Source organism: Helicoverpa zea, chromosome 18, assembly GCF_022581195.2.
Source record: "Helicoverpa zea isolate HzStark_Cry1AcR chromosome 18, ilHelZeax1.1, whole genome shotgun sequence".
Lineage (NCBI taxonomy): Eukaryota > Metazoa > Arthropoda > Insecta > Lepidoptera > Noctuidae > Helicoverpa > Helicoverpa zea.
In genome coordinates, this window is record NC_061469.1 from 2,802,536 (window position 1) to 2,820,426 (window position 17,891).

At 38.7% G+C, this 17,891-nt stretch overlaps 1 protein-coding gene across 1 annotated transcript; it reads right to left on the minus strand.

Moving 5' to 3' along the window:
• Nucleotides 1-3,259: 3,259 nt before the first annotated feature.
• On the minus strand, nucleotides 3,260-17,490 carry LOC124638790. Its single transcript, XM_047175888.1, has 10 exons — nucleotides 16,020-17,490; nucleotides 9,262-9,445; nucleotides 8,300-8,919; nucleotides 7,627-7,803; nucleotides 6,942-7,075; nucleotides 6,087-6,192; nucleotides 5,729-5,820; nucleotides 5,241-5,366; nucleotides 4,682-4,802; nucleotides 3,260-4,171 (listed from the first exon to the last, which is right to left on the minus strand). The coding sequence occupies exons 1-10, from the start codon at nucleotides 17,012-17,014 to the stop codon at nucleotides 3,979-3,981; spliced, it is 2,748 nt and encodes a 915-aa protein (XP_047031844.1). The 5' UTR covers nucleotides 17,015-17,490; the 3' UTR covers nucleotides 3,260-3,978.
• Nucleotides 17,491-17,891: the final 401 nt, after the last annotated feature.

The following is a 17,891-nucleotide window of genomic DNA, read 5'->3' on the forward strand; positions in this document are numbered from 1 at the left end:
CTTATTAAGTGTTCCGTAAATGCTCTTAGGGGATCCCTTAATTTAGGTATTTGTTGGTGAAAATGGGCATAAGATCCATTTTTTTGTAGAGAAAATGTTATTTGAACAAGCTCTTATATGTTGTTAAATTTGGATATTTTTTTTTGTGAATATTTTGGGTTTTTTGTCGGTAATTCATTATAACGCTTTAGACACAGACGGCAGACCGCTGGAAACTATTTTGTTTGTCCGAAGCATTATTATTTTCCTTTATAATATAACGCAGGTCTGGCGGTCGCAGGCTTTCGATTTATCCGAATTGTGAACAAACATATAAATTTCAGAGTGCCTAGTGCGAGTTTTGCAAGTAAATTTATTCGATGCAAAGATTATAATACCATTGAATCACGTAGCACTTATCATAGAATTGTTTATTTAATAAAGTCTGTCATCGGTACTTGGTCGTATAACACTCCAGCTCACTTTTGCGAGTGTAAGCATTATTAACCGGCAAAATTAATGAACATGTAATATCTAAATCATGTGAGTAGCATACGACTCTTTATTTCAATAGACTTATAATTACGTATCGAGTTGCGAATGCTGTCAAAACTCGGAATCAGCACTCAGGTAAACTTTAAACAAGATCACAACCGTACCGAAGGGTACGGTTTTCAAAAAGTATGTTATCTATCTTCTTAAATTAGATAACATTGGTCCTTCGAGCCGGATTAACTAGCTTCTGAATATTTCTCCATATGTATGTAACGTCTTGTAACGAAACCATAGCGCGATTTTAAACGCGCCAACGCCATCTATCGAGCGAAGAGACAACATTGACAAAACAAACGCGTTGAGAATCTGATCCGCGAGCTGGTTTTTGCTTGGAAGTCAGTTAAAAAATATGTCAAACCGCCGTATTAATTCCTCAAATAGAAGTTAACTGATGATTGAAAAATCGTCTCTCAAACGATTACACGTTGAACAATTACACTGGTCAACAAATTATTATTATTTTTTTGGTGCAAAGGTGAAATATATCATTTCTTATAGATAATTTGATACGTAATCGAAGTCCAGAACATAAAGTTGCACTTGCACGTAGGGATTTAGAGATATACCCCTCCCAAAGTACCAAAAACGCGTTTTTTTATGATATTTGATGTAATTTTTTGGGGACAGCAGAATTTTCTAGTAATTTCTAACTAAAGCATTATATAGTACTACTTTCCCCGCATTAACCCCATTTTAGTATATATTTTTGCAAGTTTTCTTTCTCAATATATACCATTTTAAATATAAAGTGGAGTTTTTTCATACTAACAGGCCAAATAAAATATAGGGAAGATCGAACTATCGTAGCTGTATACATATTTCATGAAAATTTAAACTCTTAGCGTTCGAAATAAAAATGAATTTCAATCGGGAAGAGTAGTACTATATAATGCTATAGATAGAAACTAAAAAACAATTTTGCTGTCCTTCAAAAAAATCGTCAAATATCGTTAAAAAACGCGTTTTTGGTACTTTAGGAGGGGTATATCTCTAAATCCCTACGTGCAAGTGCAACTTTATGTTCTGGACTTCGATTACGTATCAAATTATCTATAAGAAATGATATATTTCACCCTTGCACCAAAAATGCTGTTGACCAGTGTTATCCATTGAATAATTTAGTCTTATTATATGAGGAAATTATTACTATTAACATATACTATTAACTTATTCCCGTCTCATTTCATGACGACAAGATACACCAGTAATATTTATTTAGAGAACTACCAAAAAACATTTAATTTTTTAATTGTTTTTTTCTATGATCTAACCTCCTTCGACTCTTCCCATGAACCTTATTTTAGGCATATATTAATACACATAGAAATGCATATAACTAGCCTATTTGAAAAGTGAACACAATCCATTTTAGGTTTTATGTTCTTGAATATAGAGTGCATATTGCAACTATGTATATTTCCACAAATAACTTACTGAATGCTAACTTGGTAATCGAAAACTTTGATGAATAGCAGACGTAAAATTCATATATGTTACCTTTGACCGTTCGTTTAACTATATACTTTAGCTATTTAATATGTTTAAATACTCTTATTGACAGAAATCAAAAACTATAATATTAATATAACCCGCAAATGATTAAATTCCTTGCACAATACTTCCCACTACAGAATGCCTTCAATTTCTGTTCTACCTAAGCCATAGCCAATCTACCATAGACAATTTCACATTCCGTACAAAATCCTCATTTTTCTCTAAATCGGCAGTGCTTCACTCGCAAAATACTTAGTACCATTAACATATTATATAGTTAAAACACATATTTTATACATACATACAGTATATCTACTGTGCTCTATACATTTACATATAATATACATATACTGAAAATTATTCCCCATGTAGTATAATTAGGCGTACATTCAATTCCATTTAAATTATACTATACATTTAAAATGATTTAATGTAGGTAGTTTAATATTACGAGAAATCACTTAGATCGAGGCATATCGAAGGTATTTTTTCCAATTTCCATCTATGCTTTATAAGTTGTTATTTTGAAGTTGTGACAGAAATATAGTTTGACCATAGCCTAAGCTAAATGTACCTTCTATTCATATTTAGGCATACTTTATTCATTAGGAGAGAGACTTGTCCATTCAAAAAGTATATTTCCGACAAAAATATGCTTATCACAATATCAAGTTTTTTTACAGTAAACCTATATTAGGAGTTTCACAGTAAAACATCATAACATCGACTAATATGAATAATACTTTTATTTTAGTTAAAATATTAAAACAGACATTTAATTATGTGATAGATCCTTCAATTAGATCCCATAAAGGAATTTAAATTATTGCACTTTAGTCATTGTATATGCCATTCTTCTTTTTGTATCTTTCGTAACCAAACCTAAGTGCCGTAGACCTACTCATAGTCTTCAAAATCAACAAACCATTATACCATTTCATCAAGCTACTCTAATCCGTACAATTTCAAAATTGAACCACGAGGTTAAATACACATTGTAGTAGTTTGACGTGCTGGCGTCTATACATTCAATTATTTTCATTTTTTACGCTTGAACTTATCTTATTAGTCAACCCTATAATGTTTCAATCTACTGCCCAATACAGGCATATCATATCGTTCCAGTTCCAAATTTTTCCATGTATTTCTTTTTATTATTTCTTGTTATACACTAAGCTTTCTGATTGTTCAGGCATTTAGGCCGTATTTTTTTTTAATGTCTCTTGGTATATTTTGATCACTGCGAATGTTCGCCGAAAAAACACGACTTGTTACACTGTAAGCAATTAGTGCCCGAATTAAGTGACACACAACTGCTTTTATTGTCCCTATTCAACGGTATGCACTCCTAAATATACCAATTGCAATTGCCATTCTGATACGTAATAGGGCGACAAGTATGCTCTTCTGAAAAATTGACATTAGTTCTCTTCTTGTAAGTTAAAATTCTAAGGGGGGGGGGTCATAATTTTCGACAAGTACAAACACGGATCATTACGATGTTTCAACTGGGGTCATTTGTTGTCAATTGTTGCAACAATTCAAAAATAGACTACATAACATTCAATTTAGTATCAATACAGCGATCTACTCCCTCCTTCACATGATTCAATTGACTCTAGTTTCAACCGACACCGTCTTATTTAGGCCTTTCAAATAGATAATAAATCGCCCAAGCCATGACGACTTATGATACAAAAAGTGTAGTGTATTTTACAGATGATTCAATTGACCCTTGTATCAACCGACCCCCACTTATCTTTAGGCTTTTAAAATACATACTTAATTTTTTTTACCGTTAATTCGTCCACGCCATGGCTAGTTTAGACGATGGCACAAAGAGTGCAGTATATTTTACAGATGATTCAATTGACCCTTGTTTCAACCGACCCCCATCTCCCGTCCTTTTTTAGACCTTTAAAGTACATACATAGTTTTTATTTTTTACCGTTAATTCGTCCATGCCATGACGACCTTAGAGAAGGGCACGAAGAGCGCAGTATATAGCGGCGGCGCGAGGAAGTAGCGGCGGCCGCGGTGCAGCCCGTCGTTGCGCGGCAGGCCGGGCTGCTGAGTGTGCAGCACCTCCGTGCCCACCACCACGCTGCTCGTGGCTGCGCTGCCGCCCGCCACGCCTACGTATCTGGAGATAAGGGTGGTTTGTTTTGAGTTTGATTATAGAAAACAAAATATTGATTGACTGCAGAATGTGAGAGTAAAATTAAAGGTATTGTATTACTGCACTAAGGTAGAATCTTTATTGTAATGGTCATGGCATACATGAACCGCACTGCAAGGCACGAGGCGACTCAAATTGTTAGGTAGGTGCAAGCTGTCACCTCGTCGTTGGCTTTTTATATTGAAGTTATAAAATATTTTATACGAGATATGATTTATGGGTCAAATGGAATTGAAGCTGCGCCGTTCTGTACCGTTCATGTGTGCGTTCATGACCTTTAGAATAAAAAATCCAATTATTACTTCACTGAACTTCTAGTCATTGCTACCTTATGCATTATTTTCACAAACATTTCGAAGAAACCTGGACTTCAGCAAGGTAGTGACGCATTCCTTTTCGTATGAAAAGAGGCCTGTGCCTTTGTGGAACAAAGAAAAAAGGCTGATGATACGCTCATAAATGTTATATTATTACCTGACGCGTCCGACAGCGATGCGTCCGTGCGGCGTGATGACCTTGACGGTGTGTCCGAGGCGCAGGTGCCGCGGCTCCGCCGGGATGTACGGGGTGCCCGTCACGCCGATTGATTTCTCCACTAAAAAACGTATAAATAATGTATTATTAGACATATTATATTCTTAATTTAAACGACGATGTCACAGATAGAGCGCAGCGCAGAAGAAAAATTAGGAAAGATGACCCCACCACCATGTGGGATACTTAGCAGGAAAGAGAGTTATTCTTAATTTGAACATTATGTGCGCCTGCCCTTATCCCAATTTTATTTGAGCACGGCACAGCATGTTTTCTTCTTCCGTACTCTTCTATCTGGCGTCATCTCACAAGTGACGTTCTTTCGACTACTATCGACATTCATTATTAATTTGTTTATAAATGTAAAAAATCTCAAAATTAATCAAAAGCTTTATCTGATAGTTTTGCGGAATTTTGCGTTTAATACTAAGGTATATTATTCAGCACACAAAAGTTAACAGTTACCGCAATTTTCCACTACAATTTAAGATAAACTTACAGTCAATAGAAGGCGCCTGTAAGTTGTCAATGGATCGCCTGACAAATATTTCGGCTTCCTCCAGTAATTCGTCGGTATCGTCTCGACGGACATCCGGCAATGAGCTGCGCCAAGGGCGGCTGGAATCTGCAGAAGAATTCAGTCCACAGATTACTTTCATATAACTATGCAAAACAAAATATTATAATAAGAACAACATTTGCGCCATTTAAGGGTAACGTTTGCGCAATTTAAGCGCAACTTTTGCACAAAATTGTGCGCTATGTTTGCGCAGTGTGCAAATTATATAAAAATGGGTGTGTAAACTAAAATTATAAGAATAAACTCTCAGTTATCGCACTGGGTCAAAAACTTTATTTACTTCACACACACAGACACTTCAAAGAATTTCACCATGAATTGATTTTCTAATAGTTTTTTTTCCTAGAACCAGCTTAATAGCTAGGTCATTGACAAACCTTTTTGACAACTGCAATATAATAAATTACCTCTAGGCAGATATACATGCTGTGGTGTCCAGTCGTTGCTCCTGTCTATGCTGAGGCAAGGCGACCGATACGACGAGCCGCGAGACAGAAATCTATAAGAGAAAAAAAAAACAATTATTTTTTTACTTCAAAGCAAACTTATTTTGACATATTTATGGTCAGTTTTAGAACCTTTAAATAAGTACAGGTTTTTTAAACAAATGCTTAGTTATGTATGTGTTTCTTATCTCAAGTAATATGACATGTAGATAGTTCTTATCCAGAAATGAACCAGCAGATAATATAAATGTGTCAAAAGTTAAAGTTGGTAGGGTATGCCTAGATAAGGAAAAGAGCTAGGCAGATAATGAAGACTAACTTGGAAGTAGAAGTGGTGGTAGAATCGTCAGGGTGTGAAGGCCGCTTGCTGAGCGCCCACACAGGGTCCGCCGAGCGAGACAGCTCCGGCACCATCGATGTGAATCCTGCAAGGTGTTACAGTTTAAAAGTTCTGGTAACGAAAACTAGAAGAAAGGTGGAAAAGCTTGCGGAGCTGACGTATTATTCAAAGCAGTTAACTCGGCCCTGGTACACAAAGGGCTTCAGGAACACAAGTACTACACACACAACTGTAAAATCCTCTCATTGAAATTTTATTTTCCACCAACCAAAAAAAGGAGGGAAAGCTTGGGTACGCACGAGGAAGAGAAAAAAGAATCGATTTTTGTGGCTGGTACCTACAGCCACTGGTACCTACAGCCACTAGTATCTGTAGCCACTGGTACCAACAGCCACTGGTACCTATAGCCACTGGTACCTATAGCCACTGGTACCTACAGCCACAGGTACCTATAGCCACTGGTACCTATAACCACTGGTACCTATAGCCACTGGTACCTACAGCCACAGGTACCTATAGCCACTGGTACCTATAACCACTGGTACCTATAGCCACTGGTACCTATAGCTACTGGTACCTATAGCCACTGGTACCTATGTCCGGAGGCACCGCGCGGAGCTACTGTTGCCGCTGAGCTGGTTGCACTGGTGCCTAGTGTACAGTAACAGTTACCGATGTCACTGAGCAGCACGCGGCGCGTCTCGTCGGTGCGGCGCGCGGGGGGCGGCGGCCGCGCGTCCGGCACCGTCAGGCGCCGCGGCCCGGAGGCACCGCGCGGGGCTACTGTTGCCGCTGAGCTGGTTGCACTGGTGCCTAGTGTACAGTAACAGTTACCGATGTCACTGAGCAGCACGCGGCGCGTCTCGTCGGTGCGGCGCGCGGGGGGCGGCGGCCGCGCGTCCGGCACCGTCAGGCGCCGCGGCCCGGAGGCACCGCGCGGGGCTACTGTTGCCGCTGAGCTGGTTGCACTGGTGCCTAGTGTACAGTAACAGTTACCGATGTCACTGAGCAGCACGCGGCGCGTCTCGTCGGTGCGGCGCGCGGGGGGCGGCGGCCGCGCGTCCGGCACCGTCAGGCGCCGCGGCCCGGAGGCACCGCGCGGGGCTACTGTTGCCGCTGAGCTGGTTGGCACTGGGATCTACATGAAAAATAGGCTATCAACGAACAAAATTACAGACATGGCGAATGTAAAAAAAAATAATGAGGCCCCCTTTTAGATAAACCTAAAATAATGGACACGTAGTTTTTCTTTTTTCTCATAACAAATAACAACAAAAATGAAACACGATTAGATTTTGTGTTACGTCACTTCTAGGTATGTACAAATTTTACATAGACGTTAGCATGTACCTACCTATTAATGTTTTGTTAAAATAAAAAATCCATGCCCAATATCTGTTGCCAATCTAAAATGCGGGCTAATTAGAATCACAATTTTTTTGCCCTGTCGTCAGGACTTTTCAACTAGCCTCAAGAAACAAAGCCTCTTGAAATAATCTGAACTTCACCACCAAACAACCCTACCTTATGCGCAAGATATCCATCAGAGCTCCATCTGGGCGGCAATGCGCACACGTCAGTCTGCGCTCCGCTGTCGCGCCGAGCGTACGCACTGTCACGCAGCACGGGCCGCACGCGAGCCGAGCCGGCTTTGAAGGGGCCCGGTGGACGGGATACGCCGCGGTAGTTTGAAGGCCTGAATAAAATTAAGTTGAAGTTGAATTCGGGGAATAATGTAAGATAATAAGTTTAACAAAAAAAAACACGCTTTTTGTAACGTTTCTTTGCTGGTCATGTATGTATCAGAACTCAGAGCGTGGGCAAAATTTCATCATAATCGACGGCCGGGCAGTGGGTCAAATTAAGATTCCAAGATTTTCTTACATACATAGTTACAAGTGAAGCTAACACAAGCGTGTTAAAAATTGGGATTAAAACTGATACATTTTTTGAAAGCCAAAACGAGCCAAGGCAATTGCTGACTGAGAAAGAAAACTGAAAATCAAGGGGTGCAGGATTCATTAGGATTAGAAGGGTCTAAGTTATCTTAACAGCTAACACTCTCGGACAACCCTTTAACAAATCATGATCCAGTTCAGCTAGATTAATTTTAAGAGATCAGTAATCAAAAACAATATTTCCAACAACTCGTCTTGATAAAGAAAGAGTAGAAAAGAGTTCACGAGCCTTACCTGTATTGAAACGGATTGGGACACGTATTCCTCCTGACATTCAAATTCGCAGCCAAATCGTCTTCAGAAGTGCCACATTTCGAAATATCCGTTTCCGCGAATACCGAATACCGATGTCCCAGATGTATATTCCTGTGGAAACTGTCCACACTTTCTTCTCTATGTAGGATATCCATGCTTGAACCGAGTTCGAAGCTCGAAGACTTCGTATTGTCAAAACTTAAGCCTCGATTGTACTCACAGGTAAGACTATCAATGCTGTCTAATCTCCTGGTACTTGTGTTAGGGCTTTTCCTGTACAGCATATTATCTGACCTGTTGTCACAACTCTTCAGGATACTTCGACCTGGTAGGTCTAAGCTCCCCTTCCCGTTGAAAGCAACGTGACGAATTTCTTTATCATTTGGCAAAGATACTCTTTTCTGTTTCGAAATCTCTATTGGAGGCTGGTCTGGAGGCTGGTCAGTGTTTTCCTGGTTCTCTGAAGGGTCCTTGGCTTCGGGCCCTGGTTGGAAGTCAGGGTCTAGAGTGTGGAACTTTATTAGGACCGGTGTGGACTGGGCTGTTGATGCCGACTGAGGAGCCCATTGGTCGCCTTCACGAATGGAGACTAGGTCCTCCTGGATTTAATAAAAACGAAAATTAGTAGCTTATACTATAATGACTAAAAGAAGTCTGATCTTAACGTCGTAGGAGTAATTTTGTGAGAACAAATAATCCACTTGAAACTTCGGTAGCTAAATGTCAGATTACTCCCAAAAACTTCTCAAATATCAATTACAATTATAAATAATTGTTATCAAGTTATTTGGATCCAATCAACTATTTTAACAGACAAGAAATAATCTTTCGGCACGATTTTAGGATGAGGTTAATTTTAAAGATTTAAAAAGGCTCCAATGAATATTCACAAGACAAATTGTAATTAAAAATAGTAATTAAATAATACAAACTGCACTCACCTGCAAATTACTCATATCCTTAGACTCATCTGTAGTAAATATGAGTTCTATATCATCCACCTCTTCAGACTCATTGCCACTTGCATTATCCTCTTGTTTCTCATCCCCTACTGCAGCAGCATTGGGATCCATGGGGGTCGTGCCTCCTTCAGAGAAAACTGAATTGTCTCCTTCTGACATCGACCTGAGAAAAAAAGAATATTAGATTACTACCTTCCGCTAGCAGTTTCCCATGGGAACTCAGCGCACAAGAATCAAATTAAGCTTATAGCCGTCCTCTATACATGGGCTATATAACACTGAGAAAAAATTCAAATTGGTTCAATAATTCCTGATGTTACCGCATTCGAGCAAATTCTTTAGCTTTACAATATTAATGTAAATTATATTAATACCTATACATAGTGTCCAAACTATTTCAAATAATTAAAAAAATATTGCACGATCAAATACACATTGCGTTGTGACTCGATGATCAGTGTTGAAACAATGAGACTGTTCCTACATTGCGAAACGACTAATGAGAAGATAAAACAAAAAAAGGATCAAATCAATCAATGACGAAAAAAGGTCCTACACAAGACCCAATGTTTAATTAATTACGTCCTGAAATGGCCCAAATAAAGAACAAAAACCACGATATCAAACACTATGGTAGAATCAATCGAGGAAGTCTCTCGTTGTCTGTGGACCCAATCGATATGATAAATACCAAAAGCAATAAAAGTAAGGATCTGGAATATTAACCAGAGTCGTAAAATAGCATTGTCGGATTAAGTAAACGTGGGGTTCGTAGAAAATTTTGGCACGGGGCCATATGGTAGCAGAAAGAAAGTAGAAAACATATTAAATTATCAAAATTGGACTGCAAATCAGCGAAGAAAACACAGACGCAATTCCCCTATACGCCTAGGTGCAGGGCCCTAGGCACTTGTAAGCTTGGAACCAATAGCAATTGCTATTCTTGCAATATCTATACTAATATTATAAAGAGGAAAACTTTGTTTGTTCGTTTGGTTGTAATGAATAGGCTCAAAAACTACTGGACCGTTTTTAAAAATTCTTTCACCATTCGAAAGCTACAGTATCCACGAGTAACATAGGCCATATTTTATCCCGGTACGGGCAGTAGTTACCACGGGACGCGGATGAAACCGCGGGAAAACGGCTAGTGTTTAATATTGAAAAAAGTAAAGAACTGCTTTTCGAACGACTGAAAAAGAAATTCTTCAGTGTTATACAAAGAAAATTAACAATCATAAAACACATCTTGGAATAATTTTCACTTTAAAGTGCCTTGAAACCAAGTATTCCATTTTCCAAGTATTAATATAACCGAGTAAACACAAAGACCAAGTTTCTAAGTACAAAATTATCATTAGTAGTTGGTATTTACAGAAATAGGTCACGCTTGCTCTTCCGGAAACAGGATGGACTAGAAAATATTATTATTTTCTAGATATGGTAATGCTGTAATATTGTAATAAGTAGGTTACTAGAGCATATCTGATATGAGAAAAAACTGCCTTCTTTGTTCAGTTTACCAGATTTCATCCACGTCGCAAAGGGACTACGTCCCGCACCCAAAGGAACTATATTCCGCACCCGGATAAAAAGTCTCCGTCCCTCCCGACTCCGTCTTGAAGTTTCCATCTATCGTCATGCCTTTAATCTTTATCCTTTAAGATATTTTAACGTGAAAGTGTAATAAGCCGCATACAGAAAAAATAATAAAGATAATAGAGAGTGTGACTGTTGTGTGAAATAAGCAGGTATGAAAATCCAAACGTACCAATTGATATTATCACAAACCGAAACCAAAATATATCTTACGTGGCATAAGCAATTGACCTCAGTCATAATAAATTCAGATCCATACAAAACTAATTCATATTCAACTGTAGTCCGACTCGGGAACAATCGGCATAAAGTAAGATGTTTTGTTATGAATAATGGAAGCACTATGATAATCCTGGCATTTAATACCTTTGCGATAACATTACTCAAAGCCAATTAACTTGGAGTCTAGTAGGTTCTGTAAATAGATCTGTCGATGGTAATGCTCGTTTCAGACGCTAGTCGGATTAGGCTGTGTATTATCGGAAGTCCTATCCAGGTGTGGGTAATTGAAGGTTAAGGTTGAAAAAACATACAAACACCACCTGTATTTGATGGGTTTGTAAAAGGGAATCCTATAGATAGAATATCGTGATGTTATGGTATGTCCCGCTGTGGACGCAAATTTGCCTTAAAATCAGGACTATTTCTGTTTGGAAACGTCTACATACATGTATCGAATTATGTCAAATATTTTTTTCTTATACTCATACTGGCTCATACATATCAGTCTAATTTGCAGACCTTGCGCCAAAATGTACGGGGGGGGGGGGGGTAAAATGTAATGTTATGTATTCTACTTCATGACTAACTTCTCCGTTGCTACTTCTTATTGCCATAAAATTAAAATTTAAATAATGAAAAGCTGACTTCAATGACTCTTTTCCAATCAACTAATGTTACAATAGAAATTAAATAGATTGTCTAAACCACCCTCGATTCTCGCCCGCCCCAAAACAATTTTCGACTACTCAGACATTCGGTTATTACTTTATTAGTGATCGAATCGAACAAACATTCGATATTCGCCGATCTGGCACTCGATATGGCGTAAACCCCTAGAGCCAAACAATATTACCAAAGCGAGCAGTTCTCTTTGAAATAAACTCGGAATAAGATTTAATTGTATCGTAAGCCCGTCTTTGAGCAAATAATAACATCAAATACTGAGAAAATCAACTCCCATTCACACAGAAAGACGAGAAAGTCGAGAATTTAATTTCCCTTGAAAGCTTTAGCAAAACAAAGTCGTACAAATAGAACTGGCCCCTCGCTGTTTGTATGCAAACTCCTAGTCGAGCAATCTAGACTGAAATGTAGCCTGACTGTTAACATAATGTTTATGTTAGCACTGTTATGGAGCACAGATTTCAGGGTTTTATAAAAAGGCGTTTTAAAGTAGATCTTTTTTCACTAGATCTGTTGGAATAGATGTATAACCAGAACTTGACAAGTAGGCGATTTGTTGATCTTGACACCGTATCATAATCTCGCTAGCTAGTAGTTGAACTTGGCTACAAAGCTGTGGTTTAACATTGTCCTGTCATTGAAGATCATTGGATTTTAATTAACATTATAACCCCAATTTTAGAAATTATAAGGACTAAAATAGGACCATCATTGACCCTGGAAACCCTAAAACTGTATTGCAAATTCTAGACTTCTATTTCTGACTACTGCGCAGTAGTCAAACCAGTAAAATGTATATTTAAACAGTCCACCCGTCATATAAATTCTAAAATTCATGATGTCAGCTCGACGAAGTTCAGTATTTTATTTACGAGAGCCAGTGTCTAGGTTTTACAGTTGCTGCCTAGACAGCGAAGCAATATGCTTTACATACAAAACCTATTTTGTATAGGAACTGGACTGACTTTTGAATCCTGCTAATATTGCAATGTAGGTTGTATATACCTATTTGTTACTCTTTTACGTTAAAACTACTGGATGGAATTTGATAAGAAATGGCAGTATAAAAGGCTTACTAATTATCGCAAACGTGTTCACCCACATGAAACTACTTCGCGCACCTAGATAAAAGCTACCGAGAGAGGGAAATTAGAAAGCCCATTTATTGAGGAAGGTAACTCACGGCTATCTAACACTGAAATAATTTATCAAATCGGAGCAGCAGTTCTAGAGTTTACATGGACACGGGCGAAATCCCAGAGGTAGCTAGTTTTATATATAAAACTATAACTATGTTCATTTTCACCTACAGACCGTAGAAAAACAGGATAATACGAAGGTCAGATGAAAGCAATCTCTGATGATTGGACTGTTACCTACGGACGTGCCTTTATTTCATTAGGGAGTAGAGAAAGCTGAACGCAGGGTTACAACTTCTACGGAAAATCAAGTTTAATTTTATAAGGTTTTTCTAAAGCATTCCACAAAATATCAATGCACGTATGATTTCAAGGAAAATATAGTACAATAAAATACAAACCTTTATACAAATTACTAAAACCACCCTTACTGATTTCTTCAAAAACTAGTTCAAGGAATTCGGTCCAGGTGCTCTTCAAGATCGAACTTTGACATTTTAAAACATAAGACTCTTGAAAATATTCACCCCGGATCCCTGAAATACTAAAACCTCTAACCTTAAGTCTTTCTGTCCCAGCAATTTATATAAATGTGGCAGGGTTAGAATGATGTTTGAGCACCACTTAAAATTGAGTGACTTTTCAGTATTCGGCTTTAAAGCTGAAACTGTGTTGTAGTTTATACCAGTCGACCTTCTTGCTGTTTTACGTGAAATGAAAACAAAAACCTTAGTTTGCATGCAAGCCTCCCGTTTATTTATACTGCGATGTTTGTTTATACTTGCAAAACATTTTTTTTAAACTGCCTTTTATGTAAAACTGTAAGACAAAATATTTATGTGGCGAAATGGTTCCTAAGGTTCATCATCATCATCATCATCTGCCTAGGCTTTTCCAACTGCGTGGGGTCGGCTCAAAGTTTAGCCGAATGGATCTGAGTACCAGTGTTTTAAATGGACTAACTATATGGCCTATTTGACTTCCACAACCCAGTTACCTGGGCAACCCGATACCCCTTGGGTGGTTGTCCGACTGTCTGGCTTCTGACTACCCGTGACGACTGTCAGAGACGTTCTTTGAGTGGCAGTCAAAATCTTTCGTGCCTAACGAACACGGAGAAACTCGTCATAACAAGATGGTCACCCATCCTACGACCGACCGCGCCAAGCATTGCTTGCCTTGATGGATAAATCCGTGTACTTATTTGAATTTATTCAAACTCAGTACCAAAGCTGTAGGTGTAAGTGCGTCCCAGCGTGTCCTATGAGAGTAACCTGATTTATATAAATAGCTCACGGCAGAAACTAGGGCACTAGGGGCTACATAACGATTTCCTTTATTATTATACTATGGCGGCGACCTGAGAAGCCCTAAAAGGCTGCAATTGGACGTGAGCTTTCAGATTGCAATCTACGCCCTATTGAATTATTTTGTGAAAGAAAAAATAGACTTTAGGGTCAATGTGAATCACACTTATATTGTAATGGCGAAGGTTTGTATGTGTGGAAAGTTTGTTGCCGTTTCATGCAAAAGCTACTGGGTGGATTTTGATGAAAATTGGCAGTAATATAGCTGATATTTCATGTAAGGTACTTTTTTCCAAGTTTTATAAGTAGTTCCTTCGAGGCGAGGGCGGAAGGTATTACTTTAATAAATTAGAACCTAAAGTTCACATTTCCCTTTAAATCGCAGCTGAAAGGGGGGAATTAACGAGTTTCGAAGGCGCAGGAAGTTTTCCAACGTTTAAACTTGGTTATAAATGGCGTATCCCTATCTATACATATATCTACCTACCTTGCTTTGGCTTCTACACGATATCGTGTTCCTTCGCAATACTGCGCATCATAAATAAGGAGGGTAGTCAGAAATGTGGATGAATATGATAGCAAGTTTCAGACGTCAAACGAAAACGCGATGCCGTGATTTTTCATGCCGTGTCTTTTCTTATGGGCGCGTTCAATTATGTAAACAATTTATTTCTTTATAACTAGCTTCCAATCGCGGTTTCACCTGTGTTCTGGGGCAACAACTACTTTCCGCGCAATTATTAATAGTAGCCTTTACGTTATTCTATCATTAAAATGTAGCAGTACATAATACGTATGTAGCACACATATTATACATATTTATGTACTGCAAAATTCATCGAAATCTGTTATCGTGCAAGTGTGATTGAGGAACAAACATCCAAACAAACTTCCTTGTTAATAATATTAGTTAGATTAGAGACTAAATCGAGTTTACCCAAATGCGATTACACGACTAAATATTCGTGTAATTTTCTGATTATAATCAGTAAAAACCCTCGGGAATCTATTAAGCAAACTGCGTGGAGACGATAGCTCCATGATTGAATTTCCTTTCGCCATCTCCCTAAGGAGCGTAGGTGTTTAGTCACCTCCTACGTTTAATTTAGAAGTCTCGACAGGAAAGATATTTCGCAAAATCTCGTCGAAATCAGGTCAAGGTTTCGTAATGAGTGGGCGAAAATGCCACTTAATCAGATAATGACATCTTAATTGTATTAGGTGATTAATTCCGCCAATTCTATTAGTTTATTGTAAACGCTAGATTTTCATCGCGGTTTTGCCAGTGTTCCGGGGGAAGAACTTTTCGCACATGGATAAACAGTAGTTAGTCCTTTCGTAGATTTTAGACCATCTGTACAGACATGTACCAAATTCCATTTAATACGATTCAGTCATTCTGGCGTGAAAGTCTGTCGTGCTTTTTTATTTTAAAAAAGTTTACTTTCTCATTTATATTATTACTAGGATTCATTCATGTGATAAAAAATACAACAAATATTACTGATGTTCCAAAACTAGGTATATAGGAACTGTCGCCGATGGGGACTGGACGCCATAGATTCCCAGACCCCCTCCACTCAGGCGAGGTCGGAGTGCCGCTGGGCCTTTTAGTGGGTATACCGGGAACGTCTTTAACGGGGAGTTCCACATACCCCTCTCCCGTCCCCCAACAGGAAGGGGATGCTTAATAGCGTTTTTAGCCCAGCAACATAAAAAAAAGGTATATAGGAACTGCAGAAAACACCTAGTAAGAAAATAAAAACAAAATAATATTATTCCTTACCTGAGACTTAAATCATCAACATCCAAGTTGAGTGTGTCTTTCCTTCTCGTCCGCTCTACATTTTCCTTCACAACTAGATTCTCTTCAGACGTAATCCTCACTTGTACATCAAACTTGTCCGTTTTACTCTTAACGTCCGCTTCATTTGGAACCGCCATCCTGACGTTGTCTGTAGAATATGACTTTATATTCACTGTCTTATTATCATCCAATTGTTCTTCTTTTTCATGAAAATGCTGGCCGTTTTTAAAGATGGTTGATTCTTTTTCAAATGCTTTACGGTCTTCTGAAGAGTCACTGTCCGATGTAGTGCTAGATATAATAGTCCCTTCTTTTAAAGTACGGACTTTTATTCTAACATCGAACTTCGATAGCAGCTCAAGTTTAGTTTTAAAACTTGGCTGGTGAGGTTCTGATTCTTCTGTCTGTTTCGGTAAACTCGAGATCTGAGATATTTCTCCTATCTCAGTATTGTTGTTACCTTCATCTGCTGGACTGTGTTCAACAGACTCGTTTAATTCGGGAGATGCGGAATATTCTCCTAAATCCTCTGGTATTTCATCCAATTTTTCATTAGAACAAAAATTACTGTTCTCGTCCGATTCCTGTGGGATTGGGTCTAGTTCATCTATAGTGCTGTGCCTGTCAGTAGCAGTTGCAATAACCACTTCACTGCTGGTGTATTCTTCAATATTGTGTGAACGAGGGCTGTAAGTGACTTCCAACTTTATATTCTGTGCATTAGGGTCCTTTTCTTCATAATCTGAATCTATAATTCTACGCCTCAGAATATGATTTTCTAAAGTCAACTTTTCTATAACATCAGCGTAATCTAGGCAATGGGAGTGCTGCTCATACTTCTCCTTCAACTGTTTGAGTTCATTCTTGGATATCTCTAGTGCAGTTCTAAGTGAGACTACAGTCTGGTGCAGGGCCCTCACTGTGTCCAGGTGCTCAGCCCCGGTTGGGGCCGCCTCCAGCCTGCCGCTATCCATGCCACCTTGTTACCCGCCACTGAGCCAACATACAACATCCCATACATGACTACTGCTTTATAATATCCCTCAAAACACAATCACTGCACTTTCCATTGCCTGGGAGACGGAATTACAGCTTGAATAAATAAACAACCATTATAGAGTGTTCCGCGCGAATAAACCGCGTCTGCCGACAGAAGTTCATCGATGACCCAGTTCGTGAATAAAACCATTGACATACATCATTTCGTCGCACATTCTCAGATCTTTATCAAGTCTCGCAGCGCTGAAGAGAACACCACTGAACCGAAGCACGGAAGGGCAAGTAATCGATAAAACAACTCGCCCCAAACTGTTGTAATTAGCTTAGGAGCCGTCGAAACTCGCGGGGCGGCTCACAACTGGCACCGACCACTGATAAAGTCTGACACGGAAGGCAGTAATTAAGCAGGATATTATCTCCCGATCGCTCTGACAGACAAGGCTGTGGTGTGTGCGGTATATGTAGCTATAGTGCAAGATAAGCACTCAAGAGATCTCCGTGCACTGCTACTTGTAAACAAATCAATACTCCAATTTGGTATTCGCGGGCGCACCGGCGCAAGTGCGAAAAGTTCGGCATGACATTTCCGTTTCAGTCACTTTGACAGCTATTGAGATGCGTTCGTAAAACAACAAAACTTTGAAAGCCTCTTATCACAGCCTCTTATTCTTAATATAAATATAATAGAAAAACGTGATTTTTAACACGAACAAATAAATAAAATACGAAAATAAACGGAAGAAGCATGCATAAAGATGCTTTGATTTCAATATTGATACTGATTCATCGTTACAGAGTTATGAAATGAATTTCCAATCATTTTATATTTCCAAACGATGCATAAACGTCAAA

Excerpts from the sequence above, each read along its gene's own strand:
- LOC124638790 (XM_047175888.1), bottom strand. The coding sequence starts at position 17,014 with ATGGATAGCGGCAGGCTGGAGGCGGCCCCAACCGGGGCTGAGCACCTG. Across the intron at positions 5,821-6,086 it reads ACCACCACTTCTACTTCCAA|ATTTCTGTCTCGCGGCTCGT; the intron begins GTTAGTCTTCAT and ends TTTCTCTTATAG. Across the intron at positions 5,367-5,728 it reads GCATGTATATCTGCCTAGAG|ATTCCAGCCGCCCTTGGCGC; the intron begins GTAATTTATTAT and ends ATTCTTCTGCAG.